General features: G+C 44.0%; 1 protein-coding gene across 1 annotated transcript in view; it reads right to left on the bottom strand.

Moving 5' to 3' along the window:
* Positions 1 to 19,756, bottom strand: part of NRDC (nardilysin convertase) — a 62,477-nt gene that overhangs the window by 17,528 nt on the left and 25,193 nt on the right. Inside the window, exons 18-27 of the mRNA XM_077333765.1 lie at positions 15,698 to 15,817; positions 14,472 to 14,523; positions 13,912 to 14,062; positions 13,673 to 13,800; positions 11,999 to 12,161; positions 9,457 to 9,488; positions 8,678 to 8,816; positions 7,608 to 7,655; positions 4,695 to 4,747; positions 4,165 to 4,248 (exon numbers count right to left, since the gene is read on the bottom strand). Coding sequence (XP_077189880.1) covers positions 4,165 to 4,248; positions 4,695 to 4,747; positions 7,608 to 7,655; positions 8,678 to 8,816; positions 9,457 to 9,488; positions 11,999 to 12,161; positions 13,673 to 13,800; positions 13,912 to 14,062; positions 14,472 to 14,523; positions 15,698 to 15,817 — 970 coding nt within the window. The remainder of the gene's footprint in view (positions 1 to 4,164; positions 4,249 to 4,694; positions 4,748 to 7,607; positions 7,656 to 8,677; positions 8,817 to 9,456; positions 9,489 to 11,998; positions 12,162 to 13,672; positions 13,801 to 13,911; positions 14,063 to 14,471; positions 14,524 to 15,697; positions 15,818 to 19,756) is intronic.

Raw genomic sequence — 19,756 nt, 5'->3', positions numbered from 1 at the left:
AGAATCATAGAGTTGGAAGGGGCCATACAGGCCATCTAGTCCAACTCCCTGCTCAACGCAGGATTAGCCCTAAGCATCCTAAAGCATCCAAGAAAAGTGTGTATCCAACCTTTGCTTGAAGACTGCCAGTGAGGGGGAGCTCACCACCTCCTTAGGCAGCCTATTCCACTGCTGAACTACTCTGACTGTGAAAAACTTTTTCCTGATATCTAGCCTATATCGTTGTACTTGAAGTTTAAACCCCTTACTGCGTGTCCTCTCCTCTGCAGCCAGCAGAAACAGCATCCTGCCCTCCTCCAAGTGACAACCTTTCAAATACTTAAAGAGGGCTATCATGTCCCCTCTCAACCTCCTTTTCTCCAGGCTGAACATTCCCAAGTCCCTCAACCTATCTCCATAGGGCTTGGTCCCTTGTCCCCAGATCATCTTCGTCGCTCTCCTCTGTACCCTTTCAATTTTATCGACGTCCTTCTTGAAGTGAGGCCTCCAGAACTGCACACAGTACTCCAGATGTGGTCTGACCAGTGCCGTATACAATGGGACTATGACATCTTGTGATTTTGATGTGATGCCCCTGTTGATACAGCCCAAAATGGCATTTGCCTTTTTTACCGCTGCATCACACTGCCTGCTCATGTTTAGTTTACAATCCACAAGTACCCCAAGGTCTCATTCACACACAGTGCTACCTAGAAGCGTATCCCCCATCCAGTAGGCATGCTTTTCATTTTTCTGACTCAGATGCAGAACTTTACACTTATCTTTATTAAATTGCATCTTGTTCTCATTTGCCCATTTTTCCCTTGTGTTCAGATCTCGTTGAACTCTGTCTCTATCTTCCGGAGTATTTGCCAGTCCTCCCAATTTGGTGTCATCTGCAAACTTGATGAGTAGTCCCTCCACCTCCTCATCTAGATCATTAATAAATATGTTAAAAAGTACCGGGCCGAGCACCGAGCCCTGAGGTACCCCGCTACTCACCTCTCTCCAGTCTGATGAAACACCATTGACAACAACTCTTTGAGTGCGGTTCTCTAACCAATTCCCTATCCACCTAACTGTCTGAAAATCCAGATTGCAGTCCTTCAACTTATCCATCAGAACATCATGGGGAACCTTGTCAAAAGCTTTACTAAAATCCAAGTAAATGACATCAACCGAATTTCCCCGATCCAGCAAACCTGTTACTTGGTCAAAAAAGGAAACTAGGTTGGTCTGGCAGGACCTGTTGGAGACAAATCCATGCTGACTTCCTTGGATCACCAAATTGTCCTCCAGATGTTTGCAGATCGCTCCCTTTAATATCTGCTCCATTATCTTCCCCACAACAGAGGTCAGACTCACTGGTCTGTAGTTTCCCGGGTCATCCTTCATTCCTTTTTTGAAGATCGGAATAACGTTTGCTCTCTTCCAGTCCTCCGGGACATCTCCAGTCCTTAAAGAGGTTCCGAAGATGATAGACAAGGGCTGTGCAAGTTCTCTGGAAAGTTCTTTGAGTACTCTCGGGTGCATTTCATCCGGACCAGGGGATTTGAACTCATCCAGTGCAGCTAAATGCCTCTCGACAACCTCTCTATCCATGTTAACCTGCCACCCAGACACTATCCTTTGGCTATGGCCATCTCTAGATGTGCCTAAACACTTTGATCTGTGGGAAAAAACAGATGTAAAATAGGCACTAAGCCTTTCTGCTTTCTCTGCATCTTTCGTTAGAGTTTGTCCATCCGCACCCAACAGTGGGCCTATTGCCTCCTTTACTTTACATTTGCTCCTCACATAACTGAAAAATCTTTTCTTGTTACAATGGGCTTCCCTGGCCAATCTTAGCTCACTCTCAGCTTTGGCCTTTCTGATGATTGATCTACAGTGCCTAGTAACCTGTAGGTACTCTTCTTTAGAGCTCTGTCCTTCCCTCCATTTCCTGAAAATATTCCTTTTCTTTCTTAGTTCCTCTTGAAGTTCTCTGTTCATCCAAATAGGCTTCTTAGAGCGCCTGCAGTGTTTTCGTCTTTCTGGGATAGTCATTGATTGAGCATGCAGTAGCTCTTGTTTGAGTAGTGCCCACCCTTCACATGCTCCCTTCCAGCATTCTCGTCCATGGTATGACACTCATCATGTCTCTGAGTTTATTGAAGTTTGCCCTACGAAAATCCAACATCCGCATCTGGCTACAAGCTTCCTTGGCTCTCCATCTCAAAAGGAATTCTATGAGGACATGGTCACTTCCCCCTAGGGTTCCCACCTCCTTCACCTCATCCATCAACTCTTGCCTGTTGGTCAGTATTAAGTCCAGTGTGGCTGAACCTCTTGTGGGTTCATCTACCATTTGATAAATGAAATTGTCAGCCAGGCAAGTATCAGAAAGTTGCAAGACTGAGGACGCTTCGCAGAGTTTGTTTCCCAGCACACATCTGGGAAATTGAAGTCACCCATGATGACAAGGTCCTGCCGCTTGGATATTTTCTCAAGCTGCTCACAAAGTGCAGCATCCACATCCTCTCGTTGGTCAGGCGGTCGGTAGCAGACACCAACCACCACACTGTTTGTTTTCCCCTCGCTTATTTTCACCCAGATGCTTTCCACTGTAGATATGCTCTCCTTCACTAGAATTTCCTGACAGGTAAGCCCTTTCCTCACATACAGTGCCACTCCTCCACCTCTTCGATCTATTCTGTTTTTTCTGAACAGTTCATATCTATCCACCATTACATTCCAGTCATGAGAATAATTCCACCAAGTTTCTGTAATGCCTACTAGATCATACCTTTCCATCAGCATGAGAAGTTCCAGCTCTTCCTTTTTATTGCCCATGCTTCGGGCGTTAGTATAAAGACATCTGAATCCTTTTACTTTGGGTTCCCTATGAGCTGGCCTTGCCAGTTGGGCTGCCCCCTATTGTTCTCCTTCCTTACACTCCCTATGTTGATTGTCTCCTTCCCCTTGTGGCTTCAGTTTAAAGCTCTCCTGATGAATCTCCCCAGGTTCCTGCCAAACACATTCTTCCCCAGTTTCGATAAGTGCAGTCCATCAGGTGCTAGTAGGCCTTCCTCAAGAAAGCCTATCCCATGGTCCCAGAAACCAAATCTCTCCTGCCGGCACCAACTACGCAGCCACTGATTCACCTCCATTATCTTCCTCTCCCGACGCATTCCTCTTCCCTTGACAGGCAAGATTGAAGAGAATACCACTTGTGCCCCCATTTGCTTGAGTTTCCTCCCCAGATCTTGATAGTCTTTTTTAATAGGAGCGATGGTATTCAGGGACATGTCATTCGTTCCCACATGGACCATCACAAATGGGTAGCGATCCGTAGATTTGAGGAGTTTGGGCAGCCTTTCTGAAACATCTTTAATTTTCGCCCCTGGCAAGCAACACACCTCCCGGGTTAGGGGGTTGGGCCCAGCCACATGGCGATCCATTCCTCTTAGCAGGGAGTCTCCAATTACCAGTACTCTCCTTTTTTTTCCTTCTCAACTCCATTTTCTTCTGTCCCCGTGGCCTCTTCCCTTTGTCTTAGAGTTTGTTTTGGGACCTCTTCCCTCGTTGACCCTTGCACCTCCTCTGCAAGGGCCTGAAATCTATTCTGGAGCTCCAAAGGCCCCGAGAACTGTCTCGCCCTTCGCCGTTGAGTCTTTTTCTGAACTGCCTGCAAAGGCTCCCTATTGTGGTCAATATCCTCTTCAGGACTGGTTTTATTCTCTTTATTCCAAGTTGCAGAGCTCTGGACTATGAACTCCTCCCCTTTCTTACTTTGGGTCAGAGTAATAATTCTGTTTTCTAATCCCCTAATCTTTTCCTCCAAAAGTCTTACCAGCTTACACTTGGGGCAGCTGTAGCCCTGTCTTAAACCTGTCATGCAAGGAGTCCATAGTCTGATGAAGAGTGCTTGCACTCAAAAGCTCACGCCCTGAATAAATCTTTGTTGGTCTTAAAGGTGCTATTGGACTCTTAATTTATATGGCTTAAACAGATCAAGGAAGACCGTAGAAACCAGTGTTTGGCTATCCACATGGCCAAAACTACTGCCACCAGTTGCCAAGAGTTGGAAACATAAACAAGGCAAAAATCCAGCAGCACCTACAGCAGCATATTGGCTGAAAGGACAACATGCTCCACCAATTGCCAGTTAAAGAATAAAAAGAAAGAAGAAAACACGTCACTCACTTGTATTTGGTCGCCTGTGTTGCTACAGTAACAGAGAAGCCAAGAATCCCAGATGTATTCCTGCAAGTTGGATACACATGGTATCTAAAAACCAAGAAAGGAAACAGAGGTCACTTCAGATCAGATCAGAAGACCTTTAATTGGCATATAGAGGTCACTCCATAAATACTGAACTAGTTTCATGCTGATGCTATTGGCTAAGAATGTATCTTTCTATGTAGATTCTCAATGGTCTGCTGATAAAAAGCTAGACCATCCCCTCCAGAAATTCGTCAGCTGAAGGTCACATTTACAAATATCTTAAAATTCTTTGTTACAAAATATGGCTTCCATTTCAGGATAAGACCAAACAAAAATCACCTAGCTATTTTGGACATTTTGAGAGGGTAACAGGAACAGTGATGAAAGATGCTGCTGACTGTTTCAACTGTAGTGTGTGAATTCCACGAGTGCTTACCAACAGGGAGCTTCTGCATTAAAAGCACATAAGTTTTCTTTGCTTCTAGCATGGCAGCTGAATGGGAACTTACCCTAAGGTTTGCTTGGTTCGCAGAAAGTCAAAACAAGGTTCTTCCATGTACATCTGAAATTCAGCAGGATTTTTCAATCAAGAAAAGGCTCTTAGCTTCAGGAGGGAGAGAAGAGGGAACTGATCTTTGACCTGCTGTATCCCCAAAGGCTCAGGGTAAAAAGCTTATTTGACAAGCAAGCAATACCTTTTTTTTTAAAAGGTAGCCCTCAGAAGAACCTCCTGTTAATCCTCAGATATAAAATACTTGCCCAAGTATCCTCCTTTAATTTAATCTGTAGAATGACTAATCCAACTCAATTCAAAAGCCATGGGGAGCATTTATGTCAGCTCTCCATAAAATACAGTACTGGACAGAGTATCGTACATATTCCACATAGTCATATGTGCAGGATAGCACATCACCATGTATACTAGTTGATTCTCTACAAATCACAGCAGCCATTGGATTGAGCAGAAATATTTCTGCTAACCAAAGGGGAAGAGATTTTTCACCACCTTCTCCCCAATGCTGTCCCTGGAATTCCCTTATCTCCCAGGAGCACCATTTCAGGGGTATTTTGGACAGTAGCGAGAAGGGGAGGTGGAAAGGTTTCAATCCAATCAACAGAGATTTTACGCTGGATCCAAACCACAACACCCCTTCCCTGTCTTCAACAAAAATCAGGATTCTAGAGCAGTGGTCCCCAACCTGCGGGCCGCGGCCCGGTGGCGGGCCGCAAAGGCCATGGCGCCGGGCCGCGGCTCCCTCTCCCCGCCCCGCCCCCGCAGTAAAAAACTTCCCAGGCCGCAAGCTTGCGGCCCGGGAAGCTTCTTACTGCGGGAGGCGGGGAGAGGGAATCAGGGCCGGGCCGCGCCTGTGCGGGCCACGCCCGCTCGGCCCGATCCGCGGGTGCGGCCCGTGGGCGCGGCCCGATCCGTGGGCACGGCCCGGGCGCGGCTCGCGGGCGCGGCTCGGGTGCGGCCCGACCTGCGGGCACGGCGTGGGCACGGCCCACGGGCGCGGCGTGGGCGCGGCCCGTGGGCGCGGCCCGATCCGCGGGCGTGGCCCGCACGGGCGCGGTCCGCGGGGGCGCGGCCCGATGCCCTGCCGGTCCCCAGCCTCGGAAAGGTTGGGGACCACTGTTCTAGAGTTTGACAAACAGATTATATCAAATAGCACAAAAAGCTAGAAATATTAGCTGAAGTCAAGCTAGAAGCATGGAAGCTTTTACATGACATTTTCCCATCTCTTCAAGTACAATTACACATCCCATTAACACACTAGATTGGTTGTGGGTAGGAAGAAGAGAGGAAGACCATTGTTTCAGAGATAGTCATTCTGCTGTACAATTCCCACGACACAATAATCACTGTATTAATGAATGCACCCAGCTATTTTGGCAGGGGCGCAACTTACTATCACAACTTACTACCTGGCAGGGGCGCAACTTACTATCGCATCCCAGGCCAGGAATCTGGGTGTGACCATTGACACCTCCCTGACTATGGAGACGCAGGTCAAGAGAGTAGCCGGCCAGGCATTTCTCCGCCTTTGCCAGGCCCAACTACTAGCGCCCTACCTGTCCCCCAAACAGTGGGCCACGGTAATCCAGGCAACAGTCACCTCTATGCAGGCCTACCCTTGTCCTTGATCCGGAAACTTCAGCTAGTGCAAAATGCAGCTGCTAGGGTCCTCACTGGCACACCTTAGAGGGCCCACATCCAGCCTGTGCTGAGGCAGCTGCATTGGTTGCCAATTGCTGTCCAAATCTAGTTCAAGGTTCTGGTTTTAACCTTTAAGGCCTTACGCGGGTTGGGACCCACATACTTGAGGGACCGTCTATCGCCCTATGCCCTCCCCGCAGGGCCTTACGCTCTGCGGGTGAAAATTTACTGGTCTTTCCCAGCCCCAGGGAAGCGCACCTAGCCTCAACCAGGGCCAGGCCTGTTCGGTCCTGACCCCGACCTGGTGGAATGAGCTCCCGGGAGAGCTGCAGGCCCTGTGGGATCTTTCGGCGTTCTACAGGGCCTGTAAAATGGAGCTCTTCCGACAGGTATATGGTTGAGGCTAGGGTAAGGTAACCAGATTTTAACATTGGTGAAGTGGGACACCATTGACCGGCGGGGTTCTTGATTAAAAATTTGGTCTATATGTTTCATAGAAGTTTCATAGAATGCATAGAACACAAAAATAGTATTGTAATATATATTTTTAAATTTCAACGTAAGTACAATTTGCCAGGTTCCCCCAGATGTCCCTCCAGAAGTGGGACAATCTGGTCACCTTAGGCTAGGGACGGTGAGGCAGATCTACCTCCCCCCCCCCCCGGGGTTTTGAAGCGAATATCATCGGGACCTCCTTCTCTAGCAGTGGGGGTGAGAGTGGAGTATTTCTTTTCCGTCATGTTGGGGTATTTTTATGTCTTTTAATGGGGTTTTAAGACACTGTGACCTGCCACGAACTGCAAGGGAGTGGCAGGAAATACATTTCATAATAATAATAATCAGAAGAAGAAGAAGAAGCAGCAGCAGCAGATTTGCATGCTCCCCAGCATATTGCAGTTTCAGTGTTGGGGACATATGGAAAATCTTCACGACAGAGAAAACCCTTGCAGGCCGTGTACAAAAAATGAATGCTTATTTATGCAGAAAGCTTCTTAGGATGGGTCTTAAGGACAACAGGTAGGACTGCTGATCTCTGCTCAAATATGCCCATGCTGATCCTCATCCCAAAATCCCCTTGTTTCCAGATCATCTGTTACTAAAGCAATTTTTTCACAAGCCTCTGGAATATCGTATTTCATAGGTAATTTTGTGCATGGTTCATCTGTTTTACCTAACTGACTCTACGTTCAAGTGTCTTGATCATTACTATTAAGGCTATATGGAAAATAAAAAAATCTGCTTGTTTCATGAGAGCATCTAAACTTACCACAAGCAATTCCATGAGAGAATATTCTCTTAAACTTCTGGCTCCAGACTAAACAAAAAAACAGATTCAAATGAGTAGCCGTGTTGGTCTGAAGTAGCACAATAAAATCAGAGTCCAGTACCACCTTTAAGACCAACAAAGATTTATTCAAGATGTGAGCTTTCGAGTGCAAGCACCCTTCGTCAGATTATGATGTAAGAAGATCATAGTCTGACGGAGGGTGCTTGCACTCGAAACTCACGCCTTGAATAAATCTTTGTTGGTCTTAAAGGTGTTACTGTACTCTGATTTTATTGTGCAAAAAACAGAGTTCATTTATTACAAAATGTATGCATTTGCATTAACTAAACCTGATCTATGATATCTTGAGTTCACTTACAGATGAAAAACAGGACATACATGTACTGAAATCCATTGCCCACATGTACCTGAAATGAATCAGGATGTGCAGGATGGAAACAGATGAACACATGGTAGTGCTACTACATGAAAAGATATTTGCAACTAGGCTTCTGGCTGCCCAGTTAAGAAGAGGTTATTGAGCTTGAGCCACTCTGGAACCTACTCTGAAAGCAGTTCACTTGTCCCTTTTATGTGGTTAAAATTGCCATATGCTAAATTTTTACATGATAGTATTCTGGTTAGTGCTAGTCTTTTGTGCATCTAGGGTTCAATGGCAGGTTTGTTTATGCTGAAAAGACAGACCTACATTATATACAAATTGTATAAAAAGATTCGCAACTTGGATTATACTTTTATAAAAACTATAGGCTGAATCTACAAAGTCTTGTCAAACAGACTACCAATTTAACAGGCTGACTGAATAGTAAAAATTTTACTGGACTATACCACCAAGGAGAAAAGAGGAGGGATGCATCATTAAAAAAATATTTGATACACAAAATTGCTATGTTAGGAAAAAATGGTTCAGAGTTATCTTTTCCCCAATCAATCAGTTTTCTGTTAAAAACATTTAAAATACTGTCTCCAAATCAGACATGAGAAAACCACTATGATCACCCAAAGCACCATGACATGATAAATATACCATCCCTTTAGACCCACGCTACCTGGTAATAGACAGTCACTTCTGAATTTGCATCCCCTTTGTTAAGGGTTTTCACTTTGCACAGCAGATGAGCACTTGGCAAGTCTGTCACTTGGAACTGTACTGGACATGGGTGCACCTGAGGAAGGAACTGCAGTTTTCTGAAAGAAGTTCAAAGATTAGAAAATGTCAGCCACCAAGTCACTCCTTAAGCCCATGGTCCCCGAGGTTTTTGAGCCCATGTGCCCTTTTGGAGTTCTGCCACAGGATAGAGGGTATAACTAGAAAATGGCTGCCAAGGAAAGCAGAGTCAACCACATACCCATAAATCCAAGTCTAGGAAGGAAAATGGTTATTTTAAAAATACACTGGGAAAGAAGAACAAAACAGAGAATAAAATCAACTCTATGGAGGTAGCTGCCATTGAAGCAATGTCATTTTAATCAGTACAGATAATCAGAAACGTTCCCACCCTTTTTCTGAAAACATCTGACAGACACCAAATAATGTGCCATTGGGCACCACAGTGGGGACTTCTGCCTGAAGCCAACATCAATGATGTTGTCTTTTCACACAAGATGTCCACAAGCATTCATGCCAGTTTCAGTCTGTGTCACTTTAACAAAAAAGTAAAATCTGCAATAATGACAAAAAAGAAAGGCCTGCGTCATGCACAACAGGGAATTGTATTTAGTTTAGAATGAACTTTTATGTTTTATGCTAGGTATCTTCCTAATTCTCAAGAAGTAGCTAGATTTGTAGTCTTAACCATTTTTCCATGCAAAGGATGAATATACTCACTCAACAACATAATCCAGAAATTCTTTTGATTCCTAAAACAGACAAAAACAGATATTTCTTCTCTTACTGAACACACAGCCACAATGTAATCATAGGCATTCTGTTACGAGGAAATAAAATAGCAAGCTGAGCATTCTCCTGGAAATTCCTAGCCATTGGCGGGCTTACACACTAGCCAGATCTCCACTTTGCCACCTGTGCTGTTAGAGGGTAAATTTAAGAAAATACCTAGAGAGGAGAGACTTTGTCCCTCAAAGTCAGGGGAGATAAAAACAATCATGTTTTCTTTAGGTGCCCCTATTATATCTCTGTCCACCAAAAGATTCAGAAGCAGTCTGTCTGAGGAAATTTCTTTCTGGGATTAGCCCCCAACTGACACAATAGCAATTAAATTATGTCAAATAAATACAAAATCCTTAATAATTTAAAACAAATTTAACTCTTAACTAATTTTATTCATTTTTGTTTAATATTATTCTCCAATCATGTCATTTTTTTTCTTTTTAGCTGTTTTTAAACAATTTTTTCCCTTAATCTGTTTAAAGGTTGTATCCTATTCTCAGTTATTTTCAGGGCTATTGTTTTTAACCTCTGTTTACAAGTGGTTATTGGATTATAATTTTTTGAAACTATTTGAAATTTTAATTACGGTGGTGAACAAACATTTTGTAGCCATAAGTGAAATAAACAATAGACAAGCAAGCTGGGCATAGAGCGCTTGTAACATTTATTTAAAAAGCGCCCTGCTGTGCACAAACCACTCAGAACGTCTGAGCCCACCGCCCTTCGCTCCCCACAAGGCTACAATCACAAAGCAGCTTAAATTTTTAAGGCATTTCCTATTATTACAGCAAAGATTTTGCACAAAGTCTCAAAAGCTCAGATGCAAACCAATGCAGAGCCCTTGAGGCCTTTGTGTGGAAAGAGAGGATACTGAGGGCCTTTTCGCACAGGGATCTTTGTTGCAAATTGTTTGCGGAATGAAAAATCGCCATTTAAAATAGTGGAATTCGTCGTTATGCATACCTGCCTTTGTAGTGGAATCAGTTGCGTTTTTTAGCGTTTCCCACAGGCTTCCGGTCTCGGCAGAAATCGCTAGAAAGGAAGCGCTATTGCCAAGCTCGTCCCGCCCCTGGCCGTCAAGCAGCCAATGGGCAGCCGTTAGCATGCTCCCAAACAGCCCCTTTCCCTTTAAGAAAGGTTTTTTAAAAAAAAAAAAAACGACCCATAGCAATGAATCTAGGTAGATTCGTTGCTACGGAGAGACCCATCCAGCTGCCTAATGTGAGCTGTCGTTTGATTGTATGATCATTTGCACGCTGCCTCGAGTGATAAAAAAAAAAATCCCCCCCCCCTCTCACGGGCACGATTTTCGGCTGAATTTATTTGTAAAAAATAAAGGGACTTTATTTCAGCAAACGGGCTTTTCAGTTGTTTGTGCTTAGTGACTAAAGGTGAAGGACTGAAGCCAGGGAAGCCTCTAAACAGAAAGAGGCTCGCCGGTGCGTTTATCCCCGCTCGCTCGGAGAAAAAAAAATGGCGATCGCTTCGCCGGAAGTTTGGAGGAGAGAGCCAGGGGGAGGGACTTTGAAGAACCAGCAACAATGGTAACGCACAGATCTTTAGCGCTACTGTTGCAGATTGGTTGCAGGAGTGTATCGCTATCCGGAGGGTGAATCCACTTTTCTGGATTCCCGTGAAAGCGCCACAACGAAGCGCTTTTTGCTGATTGGTTTCAGGATTGTTGCAGATTGTCTACGACGTCGTGGGTTATGTCAAATTAGTAGCGTTTCCAAATAGCAACCATTCTGCTACTTTGAAGCCGTGCGAAATGGCCCTGAGTTTTAAAATATAATAAATAAAAGTAAAATACAAGCACTACTGGTTTTTCCACAACTGCATAACAGGAAATAAGACGGTTCTGCTGCAGCAAACTAGAAATAGCTTACGTTTGCAATACAGGAATCTAATGATCAAGTTTAGATTAGTCACTACCTGAATACAGTGGGGGGTGGGGGGAAACCCTTTCCCATCCCCTGTGGCTCATCCATGTTTAAACATCTCTTTTGCATGTGCAAATCTAACCATGTGGAACACATTAGCCCTACATAGTCCTGAAACAGGTGACAATAGTGTGAAAATGTTCCAATAATCCTGGCCAGTGCATTTGAAAGACATATTTCAGTTCTAATCTCTAATGCATAAAGACATTTGCACAGAACAATGTTGTGGGGCATCAGCTACTGGGAGTGCACAATCCCTTGCAGGTGCATAATATGTCTCCTATGTTCTATTTTAGTAGGTTTAGATAAGCCATAAATGGCTTAACATGGAAGACTTGTCAAGAGTTTGCACACTGCAAGTACTATTATTATTTAAAATATTTCTAGGCCACCTTCCCACCCAAATAGGGTCCCCAAGGTGGCTACCTAGCCTAGGAGAACTGTTTGTAGGTTTGTGCATATTTATTACAAAGATATACATTTTGCAGAGACAGGGTTGCTCCAAAGGGAAATGAAGCAGAGATCAGAGCTGCACTCACACTGCTTGTGAAATTTCCTTGGACGAGGCCCTCTGCAAAGAGCTGAGATTTGAAAGCCTTCACAAACAGCAAGAGAGAATCAATGGAAAGGCCCTTCATTAGTGTCTCATATTTGTCCGTCATAGACCACCTGCCGTGTTCCAGTATTAAGAGGCGAATATCTCTATAACAAAAGAAGAAATACTGATGAGTGCCCATTACCTGAAAACAGTGCCTTTGAAACTGCTCCTGTACCCTGTATGATCAATCCAAAAATAAGCCACATATCGGCAATGCCACCCGTTTGCTATGGGACTGTTTCTCTTATCTCATTCCTTATTTTTATTAATCCAAGACCAAAATCTGCTCAGACTACAATACTTTTACTTCCACAGGCTGTAATTATCACTAAGCATAACAAAGAGTAACTAAGTAACAAGGCTGGAACTCTGCAAAGTTCACAAGGTGAAAAAGGAAATGTGGCTAATAAATACCACATGGCTAAGGCCTGCCTTCCCCCTCTGGGGAAAAAGTAGATGGACAGATGCCAAGCTTCCTTCTGCCTTGAGGTAGCTGAGGATGGTGATGTGAGTTCCCCCTCAATTATTTCAGATTGGAAAGTGTGGCTCCATCTATTTTGGGGTGGGGGCACATCACCACAGCCATCACTGGGAGGAGGCATTTGCTGCACCCTGAGTTGTCAGCAGGACATAAGCAGTGGTAGTTTACCTCAGCCAAAACAACTCAAGTCCCCTTTCACTCTTCAGGGCTATACAGCCCACAGACAATCCTCTGCTGCTAGAATATGCTTCAGTGGCAAAAGGAAGAGCAAATAGAGCTAGTCTGGGAGAAGGGTGAGGACTGTTCAATTCCTTAGTATTTCTCAGAAAGGGTATGGGGCAGATCAACAATCAACCGAGATAGGAGACTAACTTTATTTAAAAATAAGGCAAATTCTGCTCTTATACTACTTGGCACAGGTTATTTTCAAAACAACTAAGTGAAGAACCAGACTGAACTGCACTCTGCTTTTAAACCTACTATGCACACCCTCTACTCCCTTTCAAAGGCAGTTTGTCATGCAGTCTAGGGATCTTCAGTTTGAGCAGCAGAGGACCAGAGAAAAGAACAGCTCTAGTGCATGCATGGAGCAGGTCACAGCCATATTGCTGTAAATACAAAGTACCTGGTTTTCAGGTACAAGCAATATATTTAACAATCGGTCATTTAGAAAATGAAGCCAGAAATATGTGAAAAACTATTTACAGACGCTAGTTCTACAACCAAGACTGCATGCAAATTGCACGCTGGACGTGTGATCTTAAAGGCACTTTCAAAGTGCGTACCCAGCTATCAAATGTGGCTTAGAAATACTAGAAAGATAAGCACAACACGTGCTCTCAATGCTCATTCCCTCTGGCACCCAGACTCTGTCTTTACTCCCTGTCCATAAACACTATTCTTCTAGTTTCCGTCTTGCTCCATCACCCAAGTGCCAAAAATATTTTTCTCTTTCAGTGCAAAACCTCTGAAATCAGACTAAAACTAAGGCAAGCCCATTGAACCACATTTCCATGCTGAGCACAGGATGAGGGGGTTTCCCTTCCAAAGAGTATACCCAGGCTTACAGGCAAGTACAATCTGCTCCCTCAGGCTAGAGATTCAACACTGATCCACTGGACTCCTGTCACTCACTTGGCCAGTGTCTCTGGTTTGATGAGGATATTGAAGTAAGTCTTTTTCAGCTGTTCAGTTATCATTTCAAAAACCTCTGGAGTAAAACTGAAGTCAGCTAAGTAGTCGATGATGAGTTGAAACAGCAGCTAAAACAGAAAATCAAACTCTAGAGCAAATTCTCAACAGTCTGATGGAGCAAGATCATAACTACTTTGTATACACGGAAGCCTAAAGTTTAACAGTCTGTTAACACTTACAGGTAGCTTATGATTGAACCCTTTTACACGAATGACCAATCCATGCTCTCCTGCTACCAGCTTGTATTCCAACTGGGCAACGTCTGCTTCATAAGCAGGTTCAGCAAGGTTGTGCGCGAAGATGTTCACAAACGTATCAAAAAGCACTACACTGCACACAATAAATTGTGATGGTGAGAAAAAGAAAAGGTAAAATTTTGAACCACAGAGGAAACATGACACAATGATACTCTGGTATATCAAATGTCAATTAAGATTATCATTTCACTTGACAATCCACTGCTGATATTAAGCAGGTGGCAGACAGAATTCAAGGACTACCCTTGCAAGACAGACCATAATGCTTGGATGACAAATGAAACAGCACTTCACCACCCACACATACAATTTAATTTAACTCAGCAGTAAGCATTCCAGAGGCATACAATTCTGAAACACAGTTAATTATTCAGAGTGTTGACACACTGCATAGAGTCCAGTAGCGGCTAGAGGCATTTAAATGTTTTTGGTGCAAGGAAAATGTTAACCAAGTAGAGGAAAGAAAGACTTTGATTCCTTACTTCTCAGCAGACTGCTGGATCAGTGGTGAGATTAGATGAAAACGGATATAAGCTGAAATAAATTTATTATCATGAGCAACAGCAAACAATGAGGAACTTCTTTCAGTAGTTATTTCTTACTGAGACCTCTAGACCCAAACATTACATAGATGAAAATTAGAGGTTAAGGAGAACCCTTCAAGCCCAGACACAATGTCGGGATGACAACTGATATGTTCCAAATTTTCTTTTTCTAAAACCATCATATCTAAAGGTAAAGGTAAAGGTATCCCCTGTGCAAGCACCGAGTCATGTCTGACCCTTGGGGTGACGCCCTCCAGCGTTTTCATGGCAGACTCAATACGGGGTGGTTTGCCAGTGCCTTCCCCAGTCATTACCGTTTACCTCCCAGCAAGCTGGGTACTCATTTTACCGACCTCGGAAGGATGGAAGGCTGAGTCAACCTTGAGCCGGCTGCTGGGATTGAACTCCCAGCCTCATGGGCAAAGCTTTCAGACAGCTGCCTTAACACTCTGTGCCACAAGAGGCTCTGCGCCATCATATCTACATAGTTCAATTATGCATGACAGATACTATTAGCCACTCCCCCCCACAGACAGCTAAATCTACAGATCCGAGCTACACGGAGATTAAATAGATTTTGTCACAAACTTGGGGCACTTCCCAGATTTGCAGAACAAATTGAAAACTAAACAAAAAAGGACATGAACATTTAAATCCCCTGAAAAATCTAGCAGCCCAGTGGGGCCTCGGGGTCACCTCTGAGTAGTCCAGGAGCCATGCAGGGCACACCAAGAACAGTGGCACAAGCTGGAAGTCATGCTGGGCCCGCTGCCAGCAGCTACATATCCCCTGAGTCCAGGACAGCACCTGGGCCTGGGGAGGGGGGAGGAATCCACACACTTGTTCTATTTAATTCTTTAAAAAACACATCTCAGGACATGGATACTGAGGAGCGCGGAAATGTCATTTAATTGCATCTATTCTACTAATAAATCACATTCTTCAAAACAAACCCCACCAACACCACTGAAGATGGAAGGCTAAATGCTGATCAACAGATATGCAAACAACCATTTTTAACTTGTAGGTGAATATACCACAAGACACCAGAACTAAGATAACTATTTATAAACAAAAACAAGTAAAAAACTATCTTGAATGCTACTTTTTATAGGATAGAAATGTATTAAAGTTTAGAAAGATGTATACATAAAGGAGCTTACCTTTAGGGATTTTGAATTTATCATCCTTCTTGTACCACAAACAACCTTGCTGGGTACTTAGTATATTGATTGGATATTCTGTCTGTGGACAGTCGGGGACCTTCAAAGCAAAATCTGTTGCTAAAATGGCAAATAAAGAAGGCATTAATATTGTAGATCCATGAGCAAAAGACCAAATACATATGTCACTGAAATGAATGATCCAGCCTGACATGAGCTGCATAATCAGCATAATTTAGAAGCTCAGAAGCCGAAATCAGTGATGCCATTCCATGTTTACACATTATTCTTGAACACTTAGAGTGGCTTGATCAGTGTTCTCTTTTATTTCAAATACTCCGATGACCCAAAGGACTTGGACAACATAAATCATTCTCTAGATTCACCTGTTGCATTAAAAAAGGCAGTGTGGTGTAGTGGTTAAGAGCAGCAGCTTCTAATCTGGTGAGCCAGGTTTGATTCCCTGCTCCTCCACATGCAGCCAGCTGGGTGACCTTGGGGTGATCACAGCCCTGTTAGCAGCTCACAGAGCAGTCTCTCTCAGATCACTCTCAGCCTCACCTACCTCACAGGGTGTCTGTTGTGGGGAGAGGAAGGCAATTGTAAAGCACTTTGAGACTCCATCAGGCAATGAAAAGTGAGGTATAAAAACCAACTCTTCCTTAACATTTCTAAAACTACTGTAGTGAAAGTTTTGTCACAGCCAGAGTTATACCAAAATCAGTATTAGCTAGCAGAAAAGCTGGGAAAGTGGAAGAAGCACCAGACAATATTCTTGGCTAAGTCCAGAGCTCTCTCAATGAGGTCATCAATATACAGCCAAAGAGAGCCAGTTTGATGTAGTGGTTAGGAGTGCCAACTTCTAATCTGGTCAGATGGGTTGGATTCTGAGCTCCCCCACATGCAGCCAGCTGGGTGACCTTGGGCTTGCCACAGCACTGATAAAGCTGTTCTGACCAAGCAGTGATACCAGGGCTCTCTCAGCCTCACCTCCCTCACAGGGTGTCTGTTGTGGGGAGAGGAAAGGTAAGAGGATTGTAAGCCGCTTTGAGACTCCTTCAGGCAGAGAAAAGCAGCATCTAAGAACCAATTTTTCTTCTTCAAAATATGGAGTTCAGATACGAGACTGAATCTCCATTGCTAATGTAGCAATCTGTAACAGCTTTTGCTGTTAACATATGAGCAGAGGCCTCCTGGGCAAAGACTATCCAGCCTTCACTTGCCAGCAATAGGCTTCAGAAGGGCATACATCACCAGCCAAGCAACAGTCTGTGCTAGCCAAGGGGTGAATGGGGCCATGTGCATTCCTTTTGAAGTGATTCATACAAGTTTTCCCTTCAGCCTAACTGCCTGGAGATGAGCTGTACCTTCCAGAGGATTCTCAGACCCCACCTGGAGGCTGGCATCCCTAAACCTCAGTGGGATACAATGCTGCACAGTCACCCCTCCAAAGCAGCCATTTTTGCCTGGGGAGCTGATATCTATAGTTTGGAGATGAGCAGCAATTCCAAGAGATCTGCAGTCCCCACCTGGAGGTTGGTTGTCCCTGGTCTGAACATATTCCTTGAATTCTGGAAGTGGGGTCTCAAAAGTGTGTAATGCCCCTGCAGCCACCTAGCACCTCCTGACCTATTCTGGTCAAGAAAACATTGAAGAAAAAACATTGCAGAGAGGAGGTAAGGTTGCCAGATTGGTGTAGGTTCATCTTCTGGAATTTCACACTACCTAAGTGTGCCTAAACCCGACTAAGGTCAAGAATGCTGTGCACAGAGAGACCTCCTCTTGGGGTTGCCAGGTTCCAAGTGAGGCTCCCAACCCCACCTCCCTCACGGGGACTCTGCTATGGGGAGAGGAATGGAAGGCGATTGGAAACTGTTTTGAGACACCTGGGTCACTGCAGACCATTTCCAGTTCTCTCAGACTTCTCATAGGCCCACATCCCTCACAGGTTATCTATTGTAGAGAGATGAAGGGAAAAGGTGTTTGCCAACCACTTTGAGACTCCTTTGGGTAGTATAACAGCAGGGTACAAAAATCCAACTCTTCTTCTTCTAAAGAGCAACCATGAAAGAAGCATGTGGGCACATAACATTTTATCAACAGTAAAAAAACGGAGACAGAAGGAGCAGGGCGGACACCTGTGTATTGTGACTATCCCATGTGGGTTATGGCAGGGGGACGTTTCGGTCTCTGTACCCTAATTTACACAAAAAGGGAAATGATGTTTAACGCTGAACTGGGAGGAATTGGTTGCCATGTAATCTCCCCACTAAGAAGAGTCTCCCAACTGATTTTCCCTTCAACTTATCTGAAGACATGGCTCTTGAAACCTCATCTGTAACCACTATGCCACAATTCCCAAAGGCCAGTCCTCTCCCACACTAAATGAACATTCCAAACTACAGGCTCTTAACACCCATCTCTCCACACCCATGCCCTCATTTGTCACCATGCCACTACAGCCTCCAAGACAACACACACATTCAACCCCATGCCCTTACAGACTGGACAACTCCTCCCCTTCCTCTTCCTACCACCACGTTCTAGCACCTGTTGTATTCCTGGATACAACGGGCTTTGCCCCTAGTCAAACTTTGAAAAAAGGAAACATACTAGAAACCTCCCTTGAAAACAAACCTACAAGTAAAGGTGAAAAGACAACTTCCAAGCTTGGCATTCAAGTATCCAAGACACAATTCCAGCTGGAGAACTAGAGAGGCTTAATCTGACATTAAGAAAACCATCACTTTAGATTTTTCCCCTATTAATGGCGAGACCTTTCCAATTACAGTAGTTCTGAAATTGCCTTCAGCAGCTTACACAGACCCACCAGGCTATTAGGTAAAAGAATAGCACCATCTACATCAAGAAGTATTAAAATCTGACAGATAATTAGAATAGGGACATGGAAATTCACCTCTGATAATACCCCAGTGAGGTCATAGAGGTTGAAAAAGTCTTAGTCCCGTTCCCCCCAAAGGGATGTACTTTGTCAATTGTCCCTTGAGACCCAATTAATGGGCAGTAGGATTGTTATATAGTTGCTCTATTAGATATTAAAGTCTATGATCCATGGAAGACACATACAGTTCCAGTCCACAGGCTCTCTCTATGCACAGAATCATAGCCTTTAAATCCATATAGCCTACAAAGAGGGAGGTAAATACTTCTCTGCCAGATGGGAAAGAACTAGATGGTGATTTAACATGGAAAACCCTCTTTTTCTCCTCCTCAAATTTTCTCCTCCTCAAATTCCTTCAGTCTGAAGCCACGAGACTGTGTTGTAGTGGTTAAAGAATGACAAACTGGGTTTGATTCCCCCATAGGATGGCCAGTCTTGACAAGACTTCCAAACAACATTTCTCTTTGGTTTGCTTCAAAGGACTTTGCAAGCTGATACTGTTTTGTTTTGTTTTGGGGAGAGTATTCAGACTGAAATAACGTAGAACTTTAAAACCAGTCTTGGCCAATATCATACTAAGACATGCACACTGTTCTAAGCAGGAAGGACAAAAAAAATTAACACCAAAACTGACTAACCAAGTTCACGTGCAAGGCTCTCGTGTGTACTTTTTCTTCCAGAAAGATTCAATATATACAATAAAGGGCCCTGATGCAAGGAAGCTTAAGTAGGCTGATGAATGTTTAGTGAATAAAAACATCAATATGATTAGTCTTGTCTGTTGTGGAGACAGGAAAGAGGGCCTTCTTCTCTTCTATAATTAGCCAGTATAGAGTTCAGATATGAACAATTCACCCTTTGTATTGTTAACAATACCTTGGCTATTTCTCGGATAATCTCCGGATCACTTCCACCTAGAATTTTATGCATGGTGTCCTTCTTGTCTGCACTAGTAGATTTGAATTTTCTCCAATATGTAACTAGTGATTTTTGCAAGTGGAGAAATCTAGTGCACTCCATCAATAGGGGATATAAAGTGTCACTTACACCACAGCCATGAAGAGACAACCTTTCTGCAAAGGGAATGTCCAAAAAGGCAGCCTCTGGATACAACTGGAGGGAAAGATATTTAGCCGCACCAGAATAAATGCTCTTCT

This window comes from Paroedura picta, chromosome 4 (genome assembly GCF_049243985.1).
Source record: "Paroedura picta isolate Pp20150507F chromosome 4, Ppicta_v3.0, whole genome shotgun sequence".
In the NCBI taxonomy this organism is placed as follows: Eukaryota; Metazoa; Chordata; class Lepidosauria; order Squamata; family Gekkonidae; genus Paroedura; species Paroedura picta.
The sequence above is the reverse complement of the archived record's forward strand: the minus strand, read 5'-3'. Positions and strand labels throughout refer to the sequence as shown.